Source organism: Saccostrea cucullata, unplaced genomic scaffold (genome assembly GCF_032062105.1).
Source record: "Saccostrea cucullata isolate Sc308-1 unplaced genomic scaffold, CSIRO_AGI_Scuc_v1 ctg648, whole genome shotgun sequence".
Lineage (NCBI taxonomy): Eukaryota > Metazoa > Mollusca > Bivalvia > Ostreida > Ostreidae > Saccostrea > Saccostrea cuccullata.
In genome coordinates this window covers 104,371-126,706 of record NW_026923300.1, presented here as the reverse complement: position 1 = coordinate 126,706, position 22,336 = coordinate 104,371, and the positions used below count along the sequence as shown (strand labels likewise).

At 34.0% G+C, this 22,336-nt stretch overlaps 2 protein-coding genes across 11 annotated transcripts in view; both read right to left on the bottom strand.

Annotated features, from left to right (window-relative positions):
- Positions 1-766: 766 nt before the first annotated feature.
- On the bottom strand, positions 767-4,844 carry LOC134263699 (uncharacterized). The gene is made up of 3 exons (XM_062746082.1): positions 4,072-4,844; positions 2,234-3,228; positions 767-1,003 (listed from the first exon to the last, which is right to left on the bottom strand). The coding sequence occupies exons 1-3, from the start codon at positions 4,805-4,807 to the stop codon at positions 767-769; spliced, it is 1,968 nt and encodes a 655-aa protein (XP_062602066.1). The 5' UTR covers positions 4,808-4,844.
- A 4,227-nt stretch (positions 4,845-9,071) lies between these two features.
- LOC134263689 (ras-specific guanine nucleotide-releasing factor RalGPS1-like) overlaps positions 9,072-22,336 on the bottom strand; it is a 36,814-nt gene continuing 23,549 nt past the window's right edge. For 8 of the 10 annotated variants that reach the window (XM_062746056.1, XM_062746061.1, XM_062746058.1 and 5 more), the window contains 16 exons: positions 15,851-15,964; positions 15,493-15,543; positions 15,088-15,171; positions 14,626-14,715; positions 14,431-14,523; positions 14,191-14,314; positions 13,051-13,182; positions 12,809-12,902; positions 12,401-12,592; positions 12,067-12,233; positions 11,860-11,923; positions 11,626-11,737; positions 11,387-11,479; positions 11,162-11,267; positions 10,817-10,908; positions 9,072-10,616 (listed from right to left, as the gene is read on the bottom strand). In XM_062746056.1, coding sequence (XP_062602040.1) covers positions 10,587-10,616; positions 10,817-10,908; positions 11,162-11,267; positions 11,387-11,479; positions 11,626-11,737; positions 11,860-11,923; positions 12,067-12,233; positions 12,401-12,592; positions 12,809-12,902; positions 13,051-13,182; positions 14,191-14,314; positions 14,431-14,523; positions 14,626-14,715; positions 15,088-15,171; positions 15,493-15,543; positions 15,851-15,964 — 1,638 coding nt within the window. In that variant the 3' untranslated portion in view covers positions 9,072-10,586. Of the gene's footprint in view, positions 10,617-10,816; positions 10,909-11,161; positions 11,268-11,386; positions 11,480-11,625; positions 11,738-11,859; positions 11,924-12,066; positions 12,234-12,400; positions 12,593-12,808; positions 12,903-13,050; positions 13,183-14,190; positions 14,315-14,430; positions 14,524-14,625; positions 14,716-15,087; positions 15,172-15,492; positions 15,544-15,850; positions 15,965-16,904; positions 17,034-17,775; positions 17,904-22,336 lie in introns of those variants that run through there. The other 2 variants (XM_062746064.1, XM_062746065.1) reach the window with 2 other exon arrangements.

Genomic DNA, 22,336 nt, shown 5'->3' with positions numbered 1-22,336 from the left:
ATCACCTGCATCAGGGTTTGTATTTATCAGTTGATTCAATATGCAAAAACGTTAACATGCTCTGGGTATGAACACATTCCTATCATATGGTAAGTTATTGACGAACAAGTTGATGAAACAAGAATAGAAATAATCTCTCTTAAAGAGTTCATTGGTAGAAAAATAACCTTGTCAACAAAAACACGTACAATCTATCATTAAGTCGAATGCTGACTGACGTTTATCGTACTAATTGTTAGACCGTTATTTAAACATCGAATTGTCGATGAATGTTTCCGTTATTTCCCGCTCATGACAAGGAGCACACGGTGGGTGTAACCAGTCGGCATAAGATAATCGCTTCTTCATGGCACCTGCTCCACTTCTGATATTTTAGAGATCTGTGTTTTCTTTACTCCTGAATTGTATTGTTTGAATGAACTTTTAAGCTTGAATACTATTAGTTCTCTCCATATATTTCATTGAGAGTATTTAGTTCTGAGTACATAATGTATAATTGTATTTCATCATAAAAAGTCTATGTTTTGTTGGAGAGTCCTGTCATGGATTTCTTGCAAAACATCTCTGTGGAGGTCAGAAACAGCGTTCCCAATGTAACCGCCACAGGAACGTTAAACCTTCATATCCAACCCATTCACTTTGCAGAAACTATCTCAGAAAGTTTGTTTCCTTTTCAGTCTGAATGAAAATACATTTTGTTCCGATATTCGCTGGACGTACATATACAGGAGTAAGCCGTGACGTCATATTGCTATTTTCTCCAAATCTACATGCCAGCGTACTTTTTCGACTCGTTCTTTACCAATTCTGCTTTCACATGCAAACCACATCTTTCATACACAATGGAACAAATTTGCAAATCAGACTGTTTTTGTTTCACCGGAGATGTTTCTACGATCCTTTCTAGTAACGATGCTACCCGTCTTGCTTCGTAAATATCGTCTGACTTAATCAGGCAGTCACAGAGCATATAGCAGGAAGCTACTTTCCCGGCCATGTTTGCCTTTAATGGTTTAACTTCTGACTGACTAGGTAACTCAACCTGTACTATCATATCGTCCTCTGCCCGCGGTTTTGAAATAGCAAGGGATGCCCGAAATTGTTTAATTGCTAATTATGTTCCCCAAACGAAGTTGGGGAACATATTGTTTTTACTCTGTTTCTTATTATTATTATTATTTTTCTTCTTCCTGGGTACTTATTTGTCCGGGAGTGATCTTGTAAACTACACATCCGACTTAGGTAAAACCTTTTTAGGGTTAGTAGGCATGTTATGTAGATTTGCGGAACGAAGGTCATTTTGCGCGCACGTGCTTGCAAGAGCGTGCACGTGCAACTTGTGAAATGACCGATTTTATTGATATAGGCATAGCTTTTTACATTTTTGATGAAATGCTTTGAAACTCATAATATAAGGATATATTAGTAGCATAGACAATATGACATGGTCAAAATTGCAAGATCTCACGCGCATGCACGTGCACTTCGCTCTGATTGGCTGAAACTAAAGTCTCTATATCTTTCTTGTTTTTTGACGAAATCCCTTGAAATTTTGAACATAGCCATACAGTAGGATATCCTACAACATGATATATAGCAATTATCATGAAAACACGTGCATGCACGTGCGCTACAATCTGATTGGCTTAAACTTTAAATAGCTATAACTCCCTTGATTTTCAACCAAACAGGATGGGATTTGGAACATAGATAGATATAATAGACCTCTACAAGAAGGTATGGTTAGCACGCACATGCATACACGTGCGTGTACATGTGCTGCAATCTGATTGGCTGAAACTTTAAACAGCTATAACTCCCTTGGTTTTCAACCAAACGGGGTGGGATTTAGAATATAGATAGATGTAATGGACTTCTACAAGAGGGTATTGTCACCATGCTCATGTATGCACGTGCGTGCACGTGAAATAAGTAAAATAAAAAATACACTTGAATGAGCGTATTTTTTAATACTTTTGGATTAAATACTTTAATATTTACTATATTAAAATAAATAGATTGTGTAGACAATATGATATGGTCATTACGCACATGCATTCACACGCACACGCGTGCAATGCTAAAATTTGAATGAACTTGGTACACTTCTGGGTAAACGTTGTTAAAGTCTCAAATGCGTCGAGTTTGTCTTATTTAATAATTCTTACAGGGGATATGGCACCAAAAGGGAGTTGGGGAGCGTTTGGGGAACATCTGTAACGGTCCCCGTTACAATTAGCACTAGTTTTGTATTGGATTTAGAGTGCAGCAAAAAGCTTCCGTACGCTGTATGTAGGCTTGGGGAGTCCTTAATCAGTCCTAATGCTTTCTGAAAATTGTCTTCTGCTCGTGCTAGAAAAGTACTTCTGTCGTTTTTACTCTTTGAGGTGCTATATTTCAAATTGTATAAACAACCAATGTTTGTAAAAACCTCTGGGTAGTCTGCCTCTACTGTTGTTCTGTCAGTTCGTACCATGATTTCATACACAGCTAAAGCATTTTCCGTCTCCCCAGACTGCATGTATGCCAGACCAAAAGGTTTAAGTAATTCTGGTACGGACTGCGCAGAGAAGGCAGGAGAAGCAACCTTTACAAGCGTACGAACACTTCTGTTGAGAGAAACAACGTTATGAAAACATCTTTCGGCGATTGGCTGCTGAATATTCAGAAATCCAAGCTTATACAAAACTTGTACAAATGTAGTATACAGTAGAAGCATGTTCCCCACCTCTCCGCGCTCTGATACCCCCTTCAAGTTTATTTCATCAAAAACCTGTTGCTTGCATAATGTCAGAACAAAGGTTTGAAAAATTCTTTCTTTGACCAGGACGACTTCTTTGCGTGTTTTGTCGATGTCGTCCTTTGATCTGTGAACTATCAGATTATTTGGAGGATGGAAATATTGAGGAATGTTGTAATTAGTCAGACAAATTATAATGTAATCAATAAAATCAAGAATTCGCTTTCCTTGAAGCTCTTCTGTCCACTCATCAACTCCATACATTTGCTCGCAATACCAAAACATGATATTTTTGACGTGGTATGACGTCAGAATAGCGGTCTGGCTAAGTCCCGTTTTCAATAGGAATTTCACCAATGAATAGCAAGATCGTTGTCGAGAGGACAGTGAACGAGATAACTTTCTTTCTGCTGAATTGTAGGAAATTCTCCATTCAAGATCCGCCTCTCCACTTAAGTGATGCCCAGTGGGAACTACGCCACACCCATCTGAAAACATCGAGCATATAAGTACTCCGACTTAATTCAGTATCAAGAGAAATAACGTGCATGTCAATCAAAGCAATAAAATGAGACATTACTTTTCAAGCACTAAAAGGTAAGTTATTGACAAACAAGTTGACGAAACAAGAATTCATCATTTCGTAAGTTCTATGGTCGATACAATGACCTCGACGGCAAATAAAATCTATCATTAAGTCAAATACTGACTGACGTTTTTCATACTAATTGTTAGACCATTATTTTTCGACGGATATTACAAGGACCACACAGTGGGTGTGACTGGTCAGCAAGAGGTGCCCACTCCTCCATGGCATTTGATCCCAACTCTGATGTTTTGGATGTTTGTGTTTGATCTGCTTCAAATTTTGTATTGATGAACTTTTGAGCTTTAATACGGTTCGTTATTTCCATTATATATTTCATCAATGATAGCTCAAGTGTTACTCTTTATTTAATTTGTTGCAGTTGTTTCCAACATTTTTTCTTTGCAGAAATAATGACTTTATGGCATACAGTTTTATTGTAAAACGAAAGACATATCGACCTTGTGCAAAATATCACAGCCACAGCCCAGAGTGAGAAGTTCAGCGGCAATGTGATTTAACAAGTTCTTTAAATACTTTGGCACAAAAAGCTCTAATCTCCTACTCAAGTTCAAATCGGAAAAGTCAATCCATTTTTAATCCCAAATTTAATTTACTGGGAGCGTAGCCAGACTTTTGACCTAAAATACTGTGGTCCATGCGAACAATAGTTATACATTCTCAAAGTGGTAGAAAAGGGAAAATTTACCGCAATATTGATTATAGGCTGCATAATTGACTATACCTTTGATTATCTCCTTGATCATATCGTTTGATGGCCATCCTGTAGGCTTCTTTCGACGAGTCCAGTTAATAGCAACGTTAGGCCATGTTAAACATGGAAAAGAATGAACAAAGTCGTAGGAATATCCATCCGATTCATGACTGTAGTCGGACAACGCTGGACCGGATGTGACGTATTTTGATTTTTCGCGCTCATAGAGAACCTCGACCTTATCATATTGTTCTGGGAACAATTTTGTTTTAAACACAAAATTTGGAATGTAACCGTCTTTGGTAATATGTTTTTCAAATTCACACTTTGGTTTCTTGATAAGTTTCCTTCCATTTTCGGTTATTAGTAATTTAACATACCCTGGAAACGACGAAGGGACCATAATTGCGAAATCTTTTGAAGCTTCCACCAACGGTTTCAATTCGTTATCTCCGGGTTCGTCATCAGACTTGTCAAGAATTCTGTAGTTTACGTAAGTCATCATGAAATCAAAATCGATCGGCGGATAAAAAACGTTCTTTCCAGACGATAACTGTAGCAGTCTGCTTAAATGAAGGCCATCATAGGAACTTCCAGTTTGTGCCACGTCTCCCTCGCCTTTTGACTTTTCTTTCAGTATTTCTACAAATCGTACCATTCGTGATCTTATTATTTCAAACACTGTCTTTGTTGGTTCGTGTTCCTGTATCAAAATATCGACACAATCACAAAAGATACCAAGCGTTCTTGCAGTTAATTCAGCCATTTTTAGTTGAGTTGTCAGTTGTCTACTTTCAGTTTGGAAATACACATGTAAATGTACGAAAGCCTAAAAGTATAATTATTAATTTTTTCTACCATCATACATGCCAATGAATTTCTGTTGGTAAAAATAGAAATAACTCGCAAACAGAAAGGTTAATCCTTGCCAGTTATCTGTTTTAGTTCACCTAAGCCAAAGGCTCCTGAAAGAAAGTTTTCTGATCGAAATTTTTCTGATAAAAACTTTCACTTTTTCGACTTCTTTTCAAAGTAATGGGCTAATGTCAACCAAACTTACCACAAAGAATCCTTTGGTGAAAAGAATTCCAGTTTGTTCAAGTGAGGATCATGACTTCTTTCAGGGGAGGTACATATATGTAATAAGAACTACCAAAATTTTTTTAATATCTTTTATAAAAATTTCTTCGGTCCATTGGGCAAAAAAATGGTTTAACTTGTATAAAAACTTTATTAAAGTGCATGGATTAAAGGTGCATGGACACAGATTTGAAGTTAATATTTTCCGTATTATATTACGACATATATTTTAATAGCATTTCACACAAAAATATATTTAAAATCTTATTTCATCTAAAAGTTATTAAAACTTAAAATTTTTTAGACGGGTTTGATTGACACATCCTTGCACTGTCACAAATCTTAATTTTATTCTTAATACATTGGAAAAGTGGCAATCTTGTTGTGTATAAATGAAAAATATTAAAACTATAATCCAGAAAATTCTGAGTAGAAATGTTCGAAAGCAAAACATACATACAGTATATTGTCAGTTCGTGCAGTTGTGGTAAGGAGACTTTAACAATTGAAAGCACCCGGTGAATCGTAAACATCAACAATAACAGAGCTCGTGCCCTGTTTACAAAAACTGTGTACGTTTCACGGGCGTGGTCAATTTGCTAAACTCTGTACACAATACTTAACGCGGAATGACGATACTTGTGAAGGGGTTTTGCTTTCTAACATTTTTACTCTGAATATGATTATTTTTCTGGATTAAAGTTTTAATATTTTTCACTAATACACAACAAGATTGCCACTTTTCAAAGTTTTAAGAATAAACGTTTATTAAATTGAAATTTGTGAGAGTGCAAGGGTGGGTTAATCGAACCCATCCAAAAATTTGAAGTTTCAATAACTTGTAGATGAAATAAAATTTTTAATATATTTTTGTGTAAAATGCTATTAAAAATTTAAAATGTATAATTCGTGATATTATACAGAAAATATTAACTTCAAATCTGTGTCCATGCACGTTTAAATTCAGATTTGTTCAATCATTATCCTCGGGCAAGGGCAAAGCCACATAAGGCGGTCAATGTTTTACATCTAGTGATAATTAATTTAATCTTCAAGAATAGCAAAGCCATTATAGGAAATAGTCATAGGGAAAAAAAAACTTCGGGTAGTGTAGAAATCATTAAACCATGGGAGGATGGGGTCACTGTGAGTGATTCAAGTTCTTCACATTAATATCTGGGGGAAAAATCTCAAAAAACAAAGTTATGATTCCAATTCATATCTCAAGACCTGTAACTCTGGTCTGAAAAAAAATGGGGATGGTCGTCCATCCCAATTTTGTTCAGACCAGAGAGATACAGATCTGCTGCTTACTTGAAGTTTGATCAAATCATAATCACCACAGGTATGGTTGGTCCACATTTTGGCAATTTAAGTTTTATAGAAATATATCTAGTAGGGAAAAATGTCTTTAAAAATCTCTGATGAAAAACAGCATAGCCATGATTATTGTACTCACATTAATAAGAAAGCATCGGTAGGTAATGTAGAAAGTGTTTGAAAACAGTCCCTGGAGCTAGTGTGAAGTCAACATAGGCAAGGAGCATATTGGGAAAAAATATTTAAAAATATCTAAGAACAGCAAGCCATTTAAGGCATACTAGTACTTGTATACGGAAGCATCTTCAGTTGTTTAGATATGTTTGTTAAAGGGTAATGCAGAACCAACGGGAATTACTTTTAACACAGGAATATGATAGAAAGACTCTTCTTATGAGCAGCAAAGCCTTGATTATTGAATTCTTATTGATAAGGAAGCATCCTCAGGTAGTGAAGATTAAAGTTTAATCAAAACTTGATTCTGGGCTATGGTAAGTCTTCAAAAACCTTCTGGAATACCAATAAAGTCATATTAAGGTAAGTCACTCCTGAAATTTGTTATATCAAGGATTTTTTAAGAAGTATATTTTGGATAAGTACTCATAAAGTGTAACTAAAAATTGCAAAGAAAATAGGGGGTCAGTGTGTATCCTACTGATCTACGGTACATTTATGTTGACCTTTTTGCACTAAAATTTCATCTTTTTGGTTAATTACTTTAACCCTTATTATATTTGATCAAATGTAAGCATGGCAATAAATATAATCTTATTTTACGTAAAATAGTTTGAATAATATTTATCATTAAACAAATCTTGCAAATTAATGCGCGAAAATTATTATGTGACCTTTTTGCACTAAAAAATAACATTTTTGGGGTATTAAAAAACTTAATAGGCAATAAAAAAATTTCTTATATCAAACTTTTTACGACTTTAGTGCTGATCAGTTACAAGTATCGAGTAGTTTAAAATAACGAAAGAAAATGTTGGGGTCAGTGATGTTAATTTTGAAATATTTGTCAAAATATGTGATTTTCATAAATTTGATCTTGACTTCTTTAATATATTTTCAAAAAGTTTGTAGAGGGAAGGTGTAAAACTTAGTCTAAAAATATAAATTAAGACCTATATTTAATATTTTTAGCAATATCAAAACGGAAAATATTCTCCGAGTAAAAGTATGTGAGGTTAAATTTCCATTACATTAAATTTTATAAATGTGCAGATTTGCAGAATTTTCTGCTAAATATCCTTCCACCAAAAGAAATAGTCCCTCATAAATCTTGCTTCTTTGTAGATTTTTGAAAATGTTTAAAAATTTACATTATTGAATTTAAATATGTTATAAAAATTGAATTTTAATAAGTAGTTTTGAAGTAAAAGCTTCAGCGTGAAGTTTTCTAAAAAGCTGACGAGTGACTTACCTTAATGCAGATGCATCCTCAAAAAGTATAAATTATAGTTAAATAAGGCATACGAGGGGTGATCAAAAAGTTCGCGAACTATCTCTATATCTACAAAACCACAATTCAGATTAGAAAATAAATTGGTACACACATAGCCATAAACAATTTCTATAAATAGCATATGATGTATAAAATTTTGCTATTTGTTTGTGACGTCACAATGTGTAAATGATGTCACTATGTAGGTCACTTGTGACGAAAAATGGTTTTCTTAGTCGCACTTGTTCAACAAAAGACTATAAAATTTATGGTATATCTTAGAAATCCCTTTGAAGTAGCGTATAATAATTTGCACACAGTTTATTAAGACAAATGACTTCCAATGAATTTAATCAATGATTGGATTGGTCGTTTTAGTGAAGGAAGGCAGTTGGTTAAAAATGATACCTTTCATTTTGCCCAGTGAAAGCAAGTTTGAAATGTGTTTTTAATTAAGCAATTTTCTATCAAAGACCTCCAAATTACACTTTGTAAAATAGCTGAATATTTCAACAATAATATAATTATTAAATTCCTAAGATATCGTTTACTTTGGATTTAAAACATATTAGATATGATCAAAAGGAGGCACACATTCTCTTTCCACCTTGAATAAACGTCTCTCGAGAGACAGAGGATTTGGGTTTTGATGGCCGCCATGTTTATATTTGGAAAGGATATTCTTATCCACACATTCCGTTGCCGAGAATTGACCATTCTGACAAATGAACTGTTCTTGTTATAAAAATTAACTTACACGGAAAGAAATACAAAACTCAGAAATTTGTGACAGAACGCTACGGAGGGGGTCACGTGACGGCCTATATCACGTGATTCGCTCATGAGTAGAACGGTGGCAGATGTGCATTAAAATTGGAGGGGACTAATTTCAAATATAATCAACACTGAAACCATATATTGTTTCTTTTATGGAAGTTATTCAATTAGTTCGTGAACTTTTTGATCACTGCGGCTCGTATTAATATCCAAACATACTCAAACAGCTAAATCTAAGTTTAGACTGAGGCTACAGTAAGTCTGATGTTTTCCAGGCTTTTTCACAGTTTTCCCATTTGACATGCCTTCAGCTTTCATAAAGCGTGCAATTTATTTTTTGATTCCTTTTTCCGCAAACAAACTAAATTATAGAGCCAATCCTATATATTCAAACAAACACAGTAAATAATATTTAACAGTTTTTATTTCATTATTTTTTGCATTTTCTTGTTTTTATATGAGCATTTTGTAGTTTATTGTTATGAACATGATGTATAATGAGTGGTATGATTAATTAAAATGGTCATTATGCTTGAGGAGTAATGCACATAGCAAATATAAAATTCAAACAAAAATGTCGAACTTTTTTTGTTTAACATTTTTTTGACAAAATATTGTAGCAACACGTAACTTAACAAGACAACCTATTGCACAATTTTTTCCCCTTTTATATCTTTTATAGAGAAAATAATTCAAACAAATTTATAGCACTACTGAGCATCTAAATTCTTGCAAGAAGAAAACAATTAAATTGGCATCTGCTTCTACAATTATTTCCTCTAAAGTTTTGAATCTTGAGTTGCATACTTAGCTCCTAAATGATAAAAGCAAAAATACTATTCAAGAACATTTTTAAAATGAAACTTAATTCAATCCAAATATTTAACTCCAATTTGGCTTTGTCTTATATCATGAATATTTGCACCTCATTATTTTATTAGCAGCCAAGATAAAAGCATAATGAAGTTGGTCAGTAATTATGGATGCAAATATAAAACATAATGGTGTACAAATAGTATATTTTTCTAAAAATAATTTTTAGCAATAAAAGTAAGCTTAAAATTTACACCTCTTTCAAAAAATTAACTTATCAACAAACACACTACATAGTTAATATAACTGACTAGGTACCCCTTTCATTAAGCAGAGGTTTAAAAGCACATGGTATTGCAGTCTAAAATTGCATTGATTCACACTGGATAAAGTTGTCGATCTAGGTACATATTGTGGGAAGTGGCAGTTATTTCAGGTAAGAAACTCGAAAAGTAGTCAATTTTGTGAACGAAAAATCAGAATATTTAGAGAGAAGCGTTACAGAAGATAAACCCTGTACCTAAACAAATCATCATGGACATCTTATTCATGAGCCTAATCAAAATGGACAATTACATGCAGATAATAACAATTTATAAAAGACAAAAAATTCTGGAATGTCAGAAAAAATAGAACATAGTTGCAAGACTAGATAAAAATAAGTGTTCCAAGGAAAATGAATGAGGAATGTGAGAATAGGCAGAATCTATGGCAACTTGTTTGAGTTTCCAATCAAGCACTGAAAGGTAGACATGTGTTGAATAAACGCCACTTTATTTGCACCTCTTGGAATGTCCAATCTACACAGACTACAGAATACTGAGATTTTACTTGGAGCAGCATGGAGTGACCCCCGGCCACCATGGATGGGTGTGTTTGGCACAAAATATCTTTCTTTTTTGTAGAATATTCTGTTGGCTTATCTGGCTTGAACTATCCCTTGGCAAGATGGAAACCTGTGGTTAAGGTTCCTACAATGCTCTTTGATATCCAATGAGCCGGGAATATTGCCAACCAGTTAGCAAAATCTCTGAGGCAACACTGAGCAATGTCAAGCTCTTTGGAGATCCATATTATCACAGACAGAGTCAATTGTAGGTTTGGAAGATCAGTCAAATGACATCAGGTTGGCAGGAGTCTAAAACGAAGGTTCAATATTTTTTAAAAAAATTCAAATTTGGTGATCAACAATTTCAAATAAAATGTGTGGTATAAAATTTTAACTGCAATTCTTATATTATAACTGCACAAATAAATACATGTTTCAGTATAAATAACACTTCTATATTTATTGCATGAGTGTTTTACATGAAAATGATATATAAGTATGGTAAATACCTGTGGTTGATATCTCTTTGTGGCCTCATTTAGATGTCGACACCACATCAATGCATCTGCCTGTGACCCTGCTCGAAATTTATATACGTTCCCTGTAAAGAGTATTACTTATAATTAAACTTCAAGCAAAATGAAATAAAAGTCCATCAAAAATAAATTTGCTTGAAAGGTATCTGAGAGGTTCAAATTTTAAAATATTCATAAATTTTTGTACCCCAGAAAGTAACTCATTTCCTTGACAGTTTTATGGAAAAGACAAAAGTTGCCATTCATATCTTTTTACAATTACAAAATGCATTTCATAAGTCGTTACTATGTTAAACAGATTTGTGGTTCAGAACAAACCTTTCATTGGGTCTGACAACTGGAATGCATCTGGTTGTAAAGGGTTGTCTCCCATGACAACCATCCACCCAATAACAGAGGTCATTTTACTGGGCTCTGCCTTAAACTGAAAATAAACAGAAAGAAATCCAACATGAAAAAGATTATACCAAATATCTAACAGAAATATCCAAACACAAACCTTTTTAATTGATTTCAAAGCATAATTCGGAAGGCATTTCTTACCGCTGATCTGTCATTGCCTCGTAAAGATTTGTTTGGGTAATACAGTAAAGATGTTCCCCATAATGACACCCAATACCGTGTCCAGGAACCAACCTGAAAGTGCAATGGAAGCTTTTGATTAACCGGGTAATTATCTCATTTCACTCTGATCTCATCTGATTTGGAAAAATGATTTAGTGGTCTAATTACTCCATGTATTTATGAAGTAAAACAATGATTCACAGCAGTTATTTACTTACTGTTGGCTTTTTCCCATCCTTGAGTATTGTTTTTCTTCGTAAGCACCCTTCACATGTAATGCTTTGCTGGAAGTTGTTTAAATCATCTACCGTTAAATCCCTACTGAATATTCTACAAAGGAAAAATAAAATAAAGTCTTCCCTGTATATCATTTATGTTGTCATATATGGCCTCTCTTGCTCTTCAGTTAAGTTTAACACTATAAATAGAGTTCATATTTTTCTTTTACTTACATTTTATTTTGGGATTCTGAATCTGATGACGAAAAAACTGTTTCAGCAGGAGTTTCAGTATTATCTGCAATATTAATAGAAGAGTTATCTACCCTCTCTCATTGAAAAGAACTGTATATATTAGAATTCTAATAACATTTAATACAGCTTATTTATGGTATATTAATTTAAGAAAACTTAAATCAGAAAACAGGATAAAGTATCTACCTCCCACAATCTTTCCACATATAGAGCCATCACTGGAAGCACAGGGTGACTCCTCTAACACACTGTCGTCTAGTAAATGACGGATCCCCTGGATGTATGGGGCGGTAGTTTTTGATGGAAGACTAAATGTTTTCTCTGCAATTGATTTCTGTCCATTGCTCATAAAACTGAAAATAAATTATTAACAATATAAATGAAATAAAAATAGTTGTTATAATATGTACATCTGAAACTAATTTTTCCTTATAAAACGTAATGGACTTAAAGTTTCCCAATCCATTTATATCACTGAATATCCATGAGATTTTCTAATAATGTAGATTCACCAACTCACTTTGCGTTTAAGCTTTTGGTCTTTCTGTGACAGGGGTGGAATTTGGACGTTGTAGCGGTGAAGCTTGGTGTGTGTGTGATGTTATTTCGGGGTTCTGGTGCCGGTGATGGAGGAGCCACATTGATACGAACGTCGTCCTTAGATGAGGAAAGATTCTGGCCTTGGAGCGGAGGCTCCACTTTCAATGACAATCTGTATAAAAATAGACCACTGGTTAATTTTTTACATTCTTATATATCTTCACATACCTTATAAACATAATTTACAGAATAGAAAGTAGTTGACCTACTACTTTTCTATGATTAGAAATATTTCTTTTGAAGCACATTAAATGATGGAGATCCTTTGTTATTTTTACGTATAACAGTTATCGCTGGATTTGCTTCTGCAATGTATCATATGACTTACTTATAGTTGTCATCCTCAACAAACTTCTGGAGTTCTTCAATGTATCGAACAGATTTAAGGTAGTTCTGTACATGATCCAACATAGGAAGGTGTTCTGGAAAGAAAGGTATTGAAAAACTCAGTCACATCTCTATTAAATACTGTATAAAAAATATTCTCATTTCATTTTTATGCAATTATCAGAAAAGGGTTTTTTCCTACATTGTTAATTGAATATGAATTCAATTAAATAGTAAGCCTACCATAACTAGACTGCTGATACTCTGAGATGGTTCGTAGTATGTTGTTCATCTGCATTCTCCGCGTGTGTGACTCCATGCCCCCAGAATGGGGATGTGCTACGTCTATGTAGATCAGATCTGACAGGTAAAGGCCTGTAACAGAGAGAACACACACTTAAATATCAGGCATCGTCTTAAAATTAGACAAAGAGCAGGAGTGCTTACAATGACCAGAGGATCATGTAGTAAATACAGCTCTAAATTGTATCTCTACATGTTTTATTGTGTGTGCTGTTATTTACCTTGAATTCAAATATTGTTGTTGAAAGTTTAAACTTAATGCCTTGTTGTACTGATTTCAATCTATTCTTTGTAGGACGCTATACAGTCACATTAAAATAAAGGACTTTTGATGTATCAATTACTCTCTATCAGATAACACAAATGATTGATACTTCTAAAACCTCTGAGGTGATTTAGTATTCCAATAACAAAGTCTGCCCAAAAAAGGAAGAAAACAAAATGAAGTACTAATGAGATTTATCGTTTAGGAGTGAACTCTCAACATCAAAAGCATTTAGTTCTTTATGACCTTATTACATGCGTAAATTCAAGGGCACTTCTGAGGCAAATCAAAATACACTTAATTTTTCATGCTAACTGCTTAAGCAGATGTTTTTGATATTTCTGTATGCTGGGGGGATCTTGTACAGCTAACATGTCAGATTGCCTGGGTAATTTTTTACGATTTTATTCCCACATAACACCTACAGAGAATTATTCATACATATAGCTTTGTAATGAATGATTGTAATTTTTCTCCAACACCCAGATCCATAAAGTATAATAAAGCATTAAAATGATAAAGAGCACTTAAAAATAATTCCTTCTCCCCACACATATCCTGAAGAAATGTGATAAATGTACTGCCGGCAGCTGTTTCGTAATCATTTATATTTAGATTGTTTGGGGGTTAGAAAATCAACTACCGACCATTAAATTGGGAGGGGTGTCATTTATCAAAAATTGTGCAGAAATAACAACTGCAGTGCATACACTGTAGATCTGCAGGTGTATAGACAGGACACATATTTGTGGTTACCTTCAAACCCTTTGATAAGTGTTCAAAATGTAACTTGTAACACTTGAATGTAAGCTTACCTAAATAGGGTATGCAAGGCAACTTAATACTGGCCATGTAGTCCCGCAATCTCTGTCGGTTGTCGTTTTCTGAAAATAGGTCTGCCATTTTCTCATAAGTTGCTTTGTCTTTTCGGGATAACATCTGAAATTTGAAGGTACAGTCCCTCAATTTGAAATTTTTATACAACAGCCCATTGGGCACATTGATGAGGGTTTATATATTAATACATGCACATGTATCTCCAGTCCTGTACTTACCATCCAAGTTTTGGACAAGCGAAAGATAGCTGCACTTTGGAGAGCTGAAATAACTGCCATGACAGCATGAAGATTGTTTAGATCTAGGAGTTTCTGAAAGATTAAAACTTCCTTATAGTCCTCTATTCTAAAACAAATGTACACTAAAGCAACAGACATTTAACTGACATTTCGTATATTAACAGTAAACTGTACCTTAGCAATTTTAATATAGTGTGCCAGTACATCTGCTCTGGTTTTCAAAGTCTGACAGTTGAGGATTTCTTGTTGTACCCAGAAATTTACCTGAAAAGATAATTGTTCGATCAAATATTAATTAAGTTTAAAATTGTGTTTACTATTTTTTAAATCATATTACAAATACATCTAATGCCATCATTCTGTTGTGAGTCTTATCATATATTAATTATGACCAGTGTATATATGTTCTTTGTGTAAAATGACTTTTCATTCTTTAAATCATGAATCACCCTAAGTACAAACTTACAAAAGACTTTCAAATTTCATTTTCAGCTACCTAACAACATACACCTCAATAAAGTCTTTGACTTCCCTGTCCTATACACCTTAAAACATATCATTTTTCATATCATTTAAGACATGTGTCTAGACTTTACTTAATTAATGTCTTACTTCCAAAAGCAGAAACAAACTTACATGATTGAAGCGCCTGGTAAAAGCCACCACATTTGGGGCTTTTATTAGTTTTTCTTTTGTTGTCCATGCACAAGAAGTTAATTCCTAGAAAAGATTAAAACACAAAATTAAGGTTTTGATAGTCCATTATGAATCCCAAATTTACTGTCAAATGCAGACAAATTCCTTGTGGTCTTCAATTAAAAGACAATCTATTGTTCTCAATGTTCTGTATTGGATCTTCTTACAATACAAAGATTTTCACTTGTCATAAAATCAATTGTCAAAGTATAACCATGCATCCCCATTTTTACTGCTATTTCATAATACTGTTAGACTTATAAGAAAATATTAAAACACTGATGATTCTTATGGATTGAATATAAATACTGTATTCCATCTTTATATAAAGCATTGAAAACTTACATCTGGCTGTATGGATTTAAAAACTGGGTGATCCATTAAAGTTATCTGGCTCTACAAAACGAAGTAAGAAAAAAATGTCAACATTACAGATAAATCAAATAACAATAATTTACCTTGCTAACTAATCTAGAACAAAATTAACATTGATACTAGAAGAGATTTTTTGCTCCGATTGTTAATGATATCAATCACAATCCATTTTAATTACTTGAAATACATGTGCTAGTAATAATAATCTGACAATCTAATGAACATTAGAGCTGCAAATGTGAACATCTATAAAGATGACAAATGAGTACAGACTAAATTCAAAATTATAAAGAGTGAAAAAAAAAGAAAAAAGTTCAAAAAAACTTACTGCGAAATCGTCCGGAGACACTCGCAAAATTTCGAAAACGACAGCATCGTAACTTTTCATCCGTGGTAGACTGGACCGCCTCTCTAGGGACTCTTCACTACCTTGGCTGACACCCTGAAAAAATAATTAATTATATATATACGTGAATTCATAGTTTTTGTTAATTTTTCAACTTATATTTGCATCATATAGGCAAGTTTTGCTCCTGAATTAAGTTGCTTAATAAATTCAAAAAACTTTATGGAACTTATTTTCAGGAGGACAAAATATTTTTATTTTTATAAATTGGGCTTTATTTTCTTGCCCCAAGATGTATCAGCTCTTACTGCATCATTTTGCCTTAAAAAATTACCTCTGCAATGTTTACATAAATTTCGCCAAGACTTTATCAATAACATCTAATTATAAAAGTAGTACCAGCCAGTGCATTAGCCTAGGGTATATTTGCAAATAAACTTCTGTATCAGAAGATCAATCAAAACTGATACAGTGACCCTGTTACACAAGTATAGTGCAAACAGGTTCACAAGGGAAAAACAATCCCACGTCTACTAATTAATACTTAATAAAACCTAGTACAGGAATTTACCCTTCAGCAGTCAACCAAGAAAGACTTCATCTCGACTGTGAGAGTGAAAAATTCTCCCAACCAAATAATAATCAATATAAAATAGGTATACTACAAATAAATGCTGGAACTTTCAACATTCAAAGCATAAAAAAGAAGTGAATATATACATTCCAAAACTCTCATTCAGCTATATAGCCAAACATAATTCATTCATTGGTAATATAAATGCTTACATTTCAAAATGACATGGAATTAAAATACCTTTTCTGACTGGGTGATAAAAAAAAATAATGATATTATATCACATTTCAAACATGAATTTATTACTTTTAATTGATTAATAATTTAACACATTTCTTTATAACTGAATGTTCACTCTTGTATATAATTCTACACGTATGAACTTTACAATATGAGTCATGGCCAAATATGTTTTCAATTTAAATAAACTTCTCCTATAATCAGGTGAACTTTCATTGTTACCTTTGTTGTTTCTCGGGGGGACCTTCCCATCCCACAGGTAAAACACAATAACATTGCCCGCAAAATCCTTTATTAAGTTGTCCTATATTAAAACATTACACAACCAGCCAGCTTAGAAAAGTGGAACACTTTTTTTCCCTTGCTGTCCATTAAACAAGCACATCCATGTCGTCTCTTCACAGATAAAAACAGGAACTTGTCTTATTAGGTATATATATATATATAACTGATCATTTCACAATCCAATGTTTCGTCAACATCTGTGATAAAAAAATCCACAGGAATACCCAATATGCCTAAATTCCCAGTTGAACAAGGTCACACAATCCTAGGATTAAACACTTTTTTAAAAATCCTTTTTGGGCAGACAGCCAAGTGCACCTCAAGCTTTAAGGTATTTAAATGGACCAATAGTGACAGATAAAGGGCTGATCTCAACCCAAAATCACACGGGTGCCATGTTGACTTGATCCCCCCTCCTTTCTTTCTAAGAGTACAGAGTGTCTCCTTTTTAGGTCAACAAGACCATATAACTGTAAACTTAACCAGAACACAGCATGAGCCGACAATACCTACAATCTAATATGATACATGACATTTATATATAATCTGCTGGAGTTGCCCTTGTTTTGTTGTTACTGTACACTGTATGTATATCAAACAATGTAATTCTGTTTGAATCAATCCAGTGCTGAATTGTGTCACATGTCAAAAATCTAAAATTCTTTTATTATTCAATATGAATTTATTATTTATCTCACCAGTAGTCACAGCATGAGCTCATGTGAGTCTGTTGTCAACACTCCCCCCCCTTCTCAGCTGTCCAAGCCCCTGACCCCAGTCCAAGCTAACACACAAGCTTTGACCTTACCATGAGGGCCATGGCCTCCTCCCATTCGGTGTCGGAGCCATAAGATTGCCGCCTTGTACACAGAAGGCTTAACACACTACACATAACAGTCTTCATGTATACAAATGAGATAATTGTTGACAACAATAATAAGAAGCTAAAAATAATCACCAATGGAAGTTCCCAAATCCAGGTTAAACTTGATCATTGTAAATTCCAGGTTTCAGTTTTGATTCGGGTAGCATATGTTTGTTATTTTTTTGTCCTAGTCAGCTGATAGCATGTGATACTTTAAATCTATAACAATTCCTTGTCTGCCTTTATAAACCTATCTGTAGATATGTTACTGTAGACGTACTTTTTTCCACAGGGTCATAATTCCGCGGAATCTCAATTTCTGTTTAATCCGCGAGTAGAAAATTACGCGGATTCCTTAGACTGTCACTATATGCCTTACATTTATATTAAGTACGCTTGGACAAATTTCCGCGGAAAATTTGTGACCGCGTACATAGCGTAAATTAATACCACGCAGAAAAAAGTACTTCTACAGTATTTCATCTCTAAAATCAAAAGCCATGCACCCCCCCCCCTTCTACATTCTTCAGCAACTAATTATGACCTGAAAATTTGTGGCTTTAAATTGATATCACATGTGAATATTTCCCTCATTTACACAGTTGTCAATGCTCAAAAGGACATAAGCCCATACACTTATTATATTTTTCTGATACACAATTTATTTATTACATCTGTTAAATTTCCAACAGATATGTTTGGATTAGATCATTATCTGCAATCTTTCTCTTGTTAAAGATGAAAGTGAGTAAAATTATCAATAGCTAGCTGACTCTCACAATACATTCTCCTCTGTCAGACTGTATTATTTACATGTATTATATTATGAGATACAAAAAGACAGGGATCCCCTGAGTTCTCCTAACCTGACCTTTGATGTCACATTCGTGGTATCTTATCTCCACACAAGTTCCGAAGACACTTATTTTTACAGTTATATGATAATGTAAAGGTCTTTTGTCATGCATGACGTCATAGTCATCAGAATATATGTAAGATACATGTAGAAGTCAAAGATCCTGGCATTCAGTTCCATACACTGATAATACAGAGTCTGAGACAGTGTATAATCTTAATACAACACAACATTTGTGTGGTGTATGTCAGCTTGGTTGTAATAAAGTCATCTCAAATTGAGTATATTTCTTTGTACTTCAATTTCCTTAGCTGTGTTTTTTTTTCCTCCAGAAAGTCAGTCAGAACCTCTATATGCATCATCCATGCAGGTATCTCTTACTTCATTAACTTGGCCGCTCAGGTAAAAGAGAGCATCACCTGTACTGTACATTCCTGTAGACTTCCACACAGACTCATCAGACTGGGCCCAGGTATAAGACTAACATGTGGGAAAATGGACCTGCTCCAATAACTTTATCAAGCCAAATAACTGACAATGAGGGTTTTACAGAATATCATCTAAAATTCAAAACGACACATACCGGTACTTTATACATGTGTGTAATATATTTATTTTTTGTTTGTTTTATTTATTTTAAAGGTGTGTAAGGTTATTCTCTATAAACCATTACAATTCCACTGTCTCTTCTCCATACACTAAGGAAAAATTGATTTGTACAACACCTCATTTACATAAGAATCTACATGTGGCACATCTGTTTGGAATTAACCATGGCTCTTAAGAATTAGGCTGGACATGTAAGAAGATTAAAACCAGCAAGGGTTAAACAAAGCTCACAAGTTCAGAAGTACAGGTCAACAAGAAACACAGGAAGGATTACTGATGTATAAACCACCAGCTTTTATTTTAACAAACTCATTCAAGTGTTCATTTCCTAATTTCATTGGTCACTGTATAACCCTGAACACTTGGCTATAATTAAAGCCTGAAAGCGTTGACTGAGACCCTTGAATGTCTTGACTGAGAATTTTAACCCCCCCCCTTCTCTTTCTTAATTCCCTCCATTGCTCTCACCTGTAAACAATCTAGTGAAACACCTGTACATTCTACACACAATTAATTGTACCTCAACTAATGTATACCTAGAGAACCATCATAAATAACCCACAAAAGTGTCAATTACTTACCTGTTCCCAACCCATGGTCATCCTGAGTCTTTTATTTCACAAATTAAAGAGACTCTCACAAGGAATTGAGGGTCATCTAGCCATCTTTATCTATAACCCTGAAAGTCTTCAACAATAGCGTGGATAGAGAAAAATCAATGATTTTGTAAAGGTCCTTTGATGAATCCAACCAAATATCACACAAATTGCTGGTAAAATAGGCAACAAACAAGGCTGGGTATGGAATTAATCCTGGGTAGGCCACACTGCTGTCTCTGGGTGGATTTTTAAACTGTCCAATGATCAGTGACCTAGAAAGGAGCATTCACAGTTGACCTAGAAAGCAGTGTAAACAAATACCAGGGAATGGCTACACAGCCACACCAGCCTCAATCTGGTATGGACTCTTCCTGCCCGACAATAGATTTGAGGCCAATCACAGATCAAAGTTGTGAACACTGAGGCCACTCAAAGGGAATTATGCTGACCACCAAGTGTTAAAGGTTTCAGTACTGTATGTGTGGAGATATGCAAGATAAACAATGGGGTGTCCTCACAGCAGACAATATTAACATAAGAGTTTCCCCTGGGGAGTTTAACTTGTGATAAATTTACTGTAATTAACTGATTAGACACTTAAGATAATTAAGGGGCCCTGATCAAAGTAGAGATAACAGATTATCCCTGCCTTACAGTACAAACAAAGGTGTGATGATGATAATTACACATAACATGAATTATACATTGTAAAGCATACAATTATGTAATCAAGGTAAATTGCACTGTCTATATATCATAAGTATCTTATCTATTTTATGATCGATATTGTCAGGTAAGAGATATTAAGGTGGCTCATTACATCCACAGTTTATTTTAAATTTCAATACAGCAACACTTATAATGTAGATGTCAAATATCCAGATTGGGGTATTGATATCAGAAATATTTTTTATAGAATTTTTTAGGTTTTGTCTAATTTTAGTGAAATGTTTCATTTCAAGTTTATTATTAACAGAATTTCAGAACCTTCAGTGTCAAATGATGGGCATCTTCTTCAGACAAGTGCACACAGTGAAAATACCTCATAATACCTAATAATAATTTCATTAGAAAAAATAATTTTGTCCTAAAAACAATTAATGTCATTATCTTTATAATCTATGCATAAAACATTAAGAAAATGAGTTCTGAAGAGACAAGGAATGTATTTCAATGAATTACATGTGTCAAATTGAATGAAGAATGTTTAAACGAAGTGAAAAATCCAATCTAAAAAATATTTGGTATAACAAGATTTCATCATTGGGAATAATATTTTATGTTGAAGTAAAAATTCATGGCATTAAAAACTTGTGTAACAGCCCACGGGCCTTATAGGTCACCTGAGCATTATGCAACAACTTTCCAGTTATTGAATTTGATTCATGTTTTAACTTAAGCCAGATGATATATGGCATTCAAAATTTTGAAAGAGGCACCATTGATCATCATAACAATACACTTAGCAGTTGCTTAGCTTGGTTACTGAATACCCATACGCAGGGTAGGGGAACAAAAATGCATTCCAACTAATCAGTAATATTCAGCAATAATCAGTAGTGCCCCTAACACTGTGACATAAACCCCTGACCCTAGGTCCACACATTGCACAAATTTTAAAAAGGCACTCTTAAAATTGCCTATCAAAAAATAAATAAATGTTTTATAAATACAAAGGAGCAGATTTCAAACAATTAATTCATTTTCAGTATATAAGTAGAGCCCCCCCCTCCCCCACCCCTGACCCAGGGTCCTTCAAATTCACAATTCTGCAAGATTAGGGCCCTTGCTCATCATGACTATATAGGTAGTTCATCTGCTTCATACCCAGAGACAGAGAAGAAAATTTTCAAAGATTTAATGTATTTTCACTATATAATCAATAGAGCCCCGCCCTAACATCAGAACCCCTGACCCTGGGGCCATAAAATTCATAATTTTAGAAGAGGCATTCTTGCTCATCATAACTATGTACTTAGTTAGTTTATTTAATTCCTAGGAGCAGAGAAGAAGATTTTCAAAGAATTCACGTATTTTCAATATGTAATCAAACTAGCCCTGCCTTAACACCAGAACCCCTGACCCTGGGACCATAAAATTCACAATTTAGGTAAAAGCACTCTTGCTCATCATAACTATACACTTAGTTAGTTTATTTAATACCTAGGACCAGAGAAGAAGATTTTCAAAGAATTAATGTATTTTCACTATATAATCAATTGAGCCCCCCCCCCCCCCCAACCCCAGAACCCTTGACGCTGGGGCCATAAAATTCATAATTTTGGTAAAAGCACTCTTGCTCAACATAACTATACACTTAGTGTTATTTTATTTTTTATTTTATTTATTTAACATAGTTTATTTAATACCTAGGAGCAGAGAAGAAGATTTTCAAAGAATTCATGTATTTTTTACTATATAATCTATAGAGCCCCGCCCT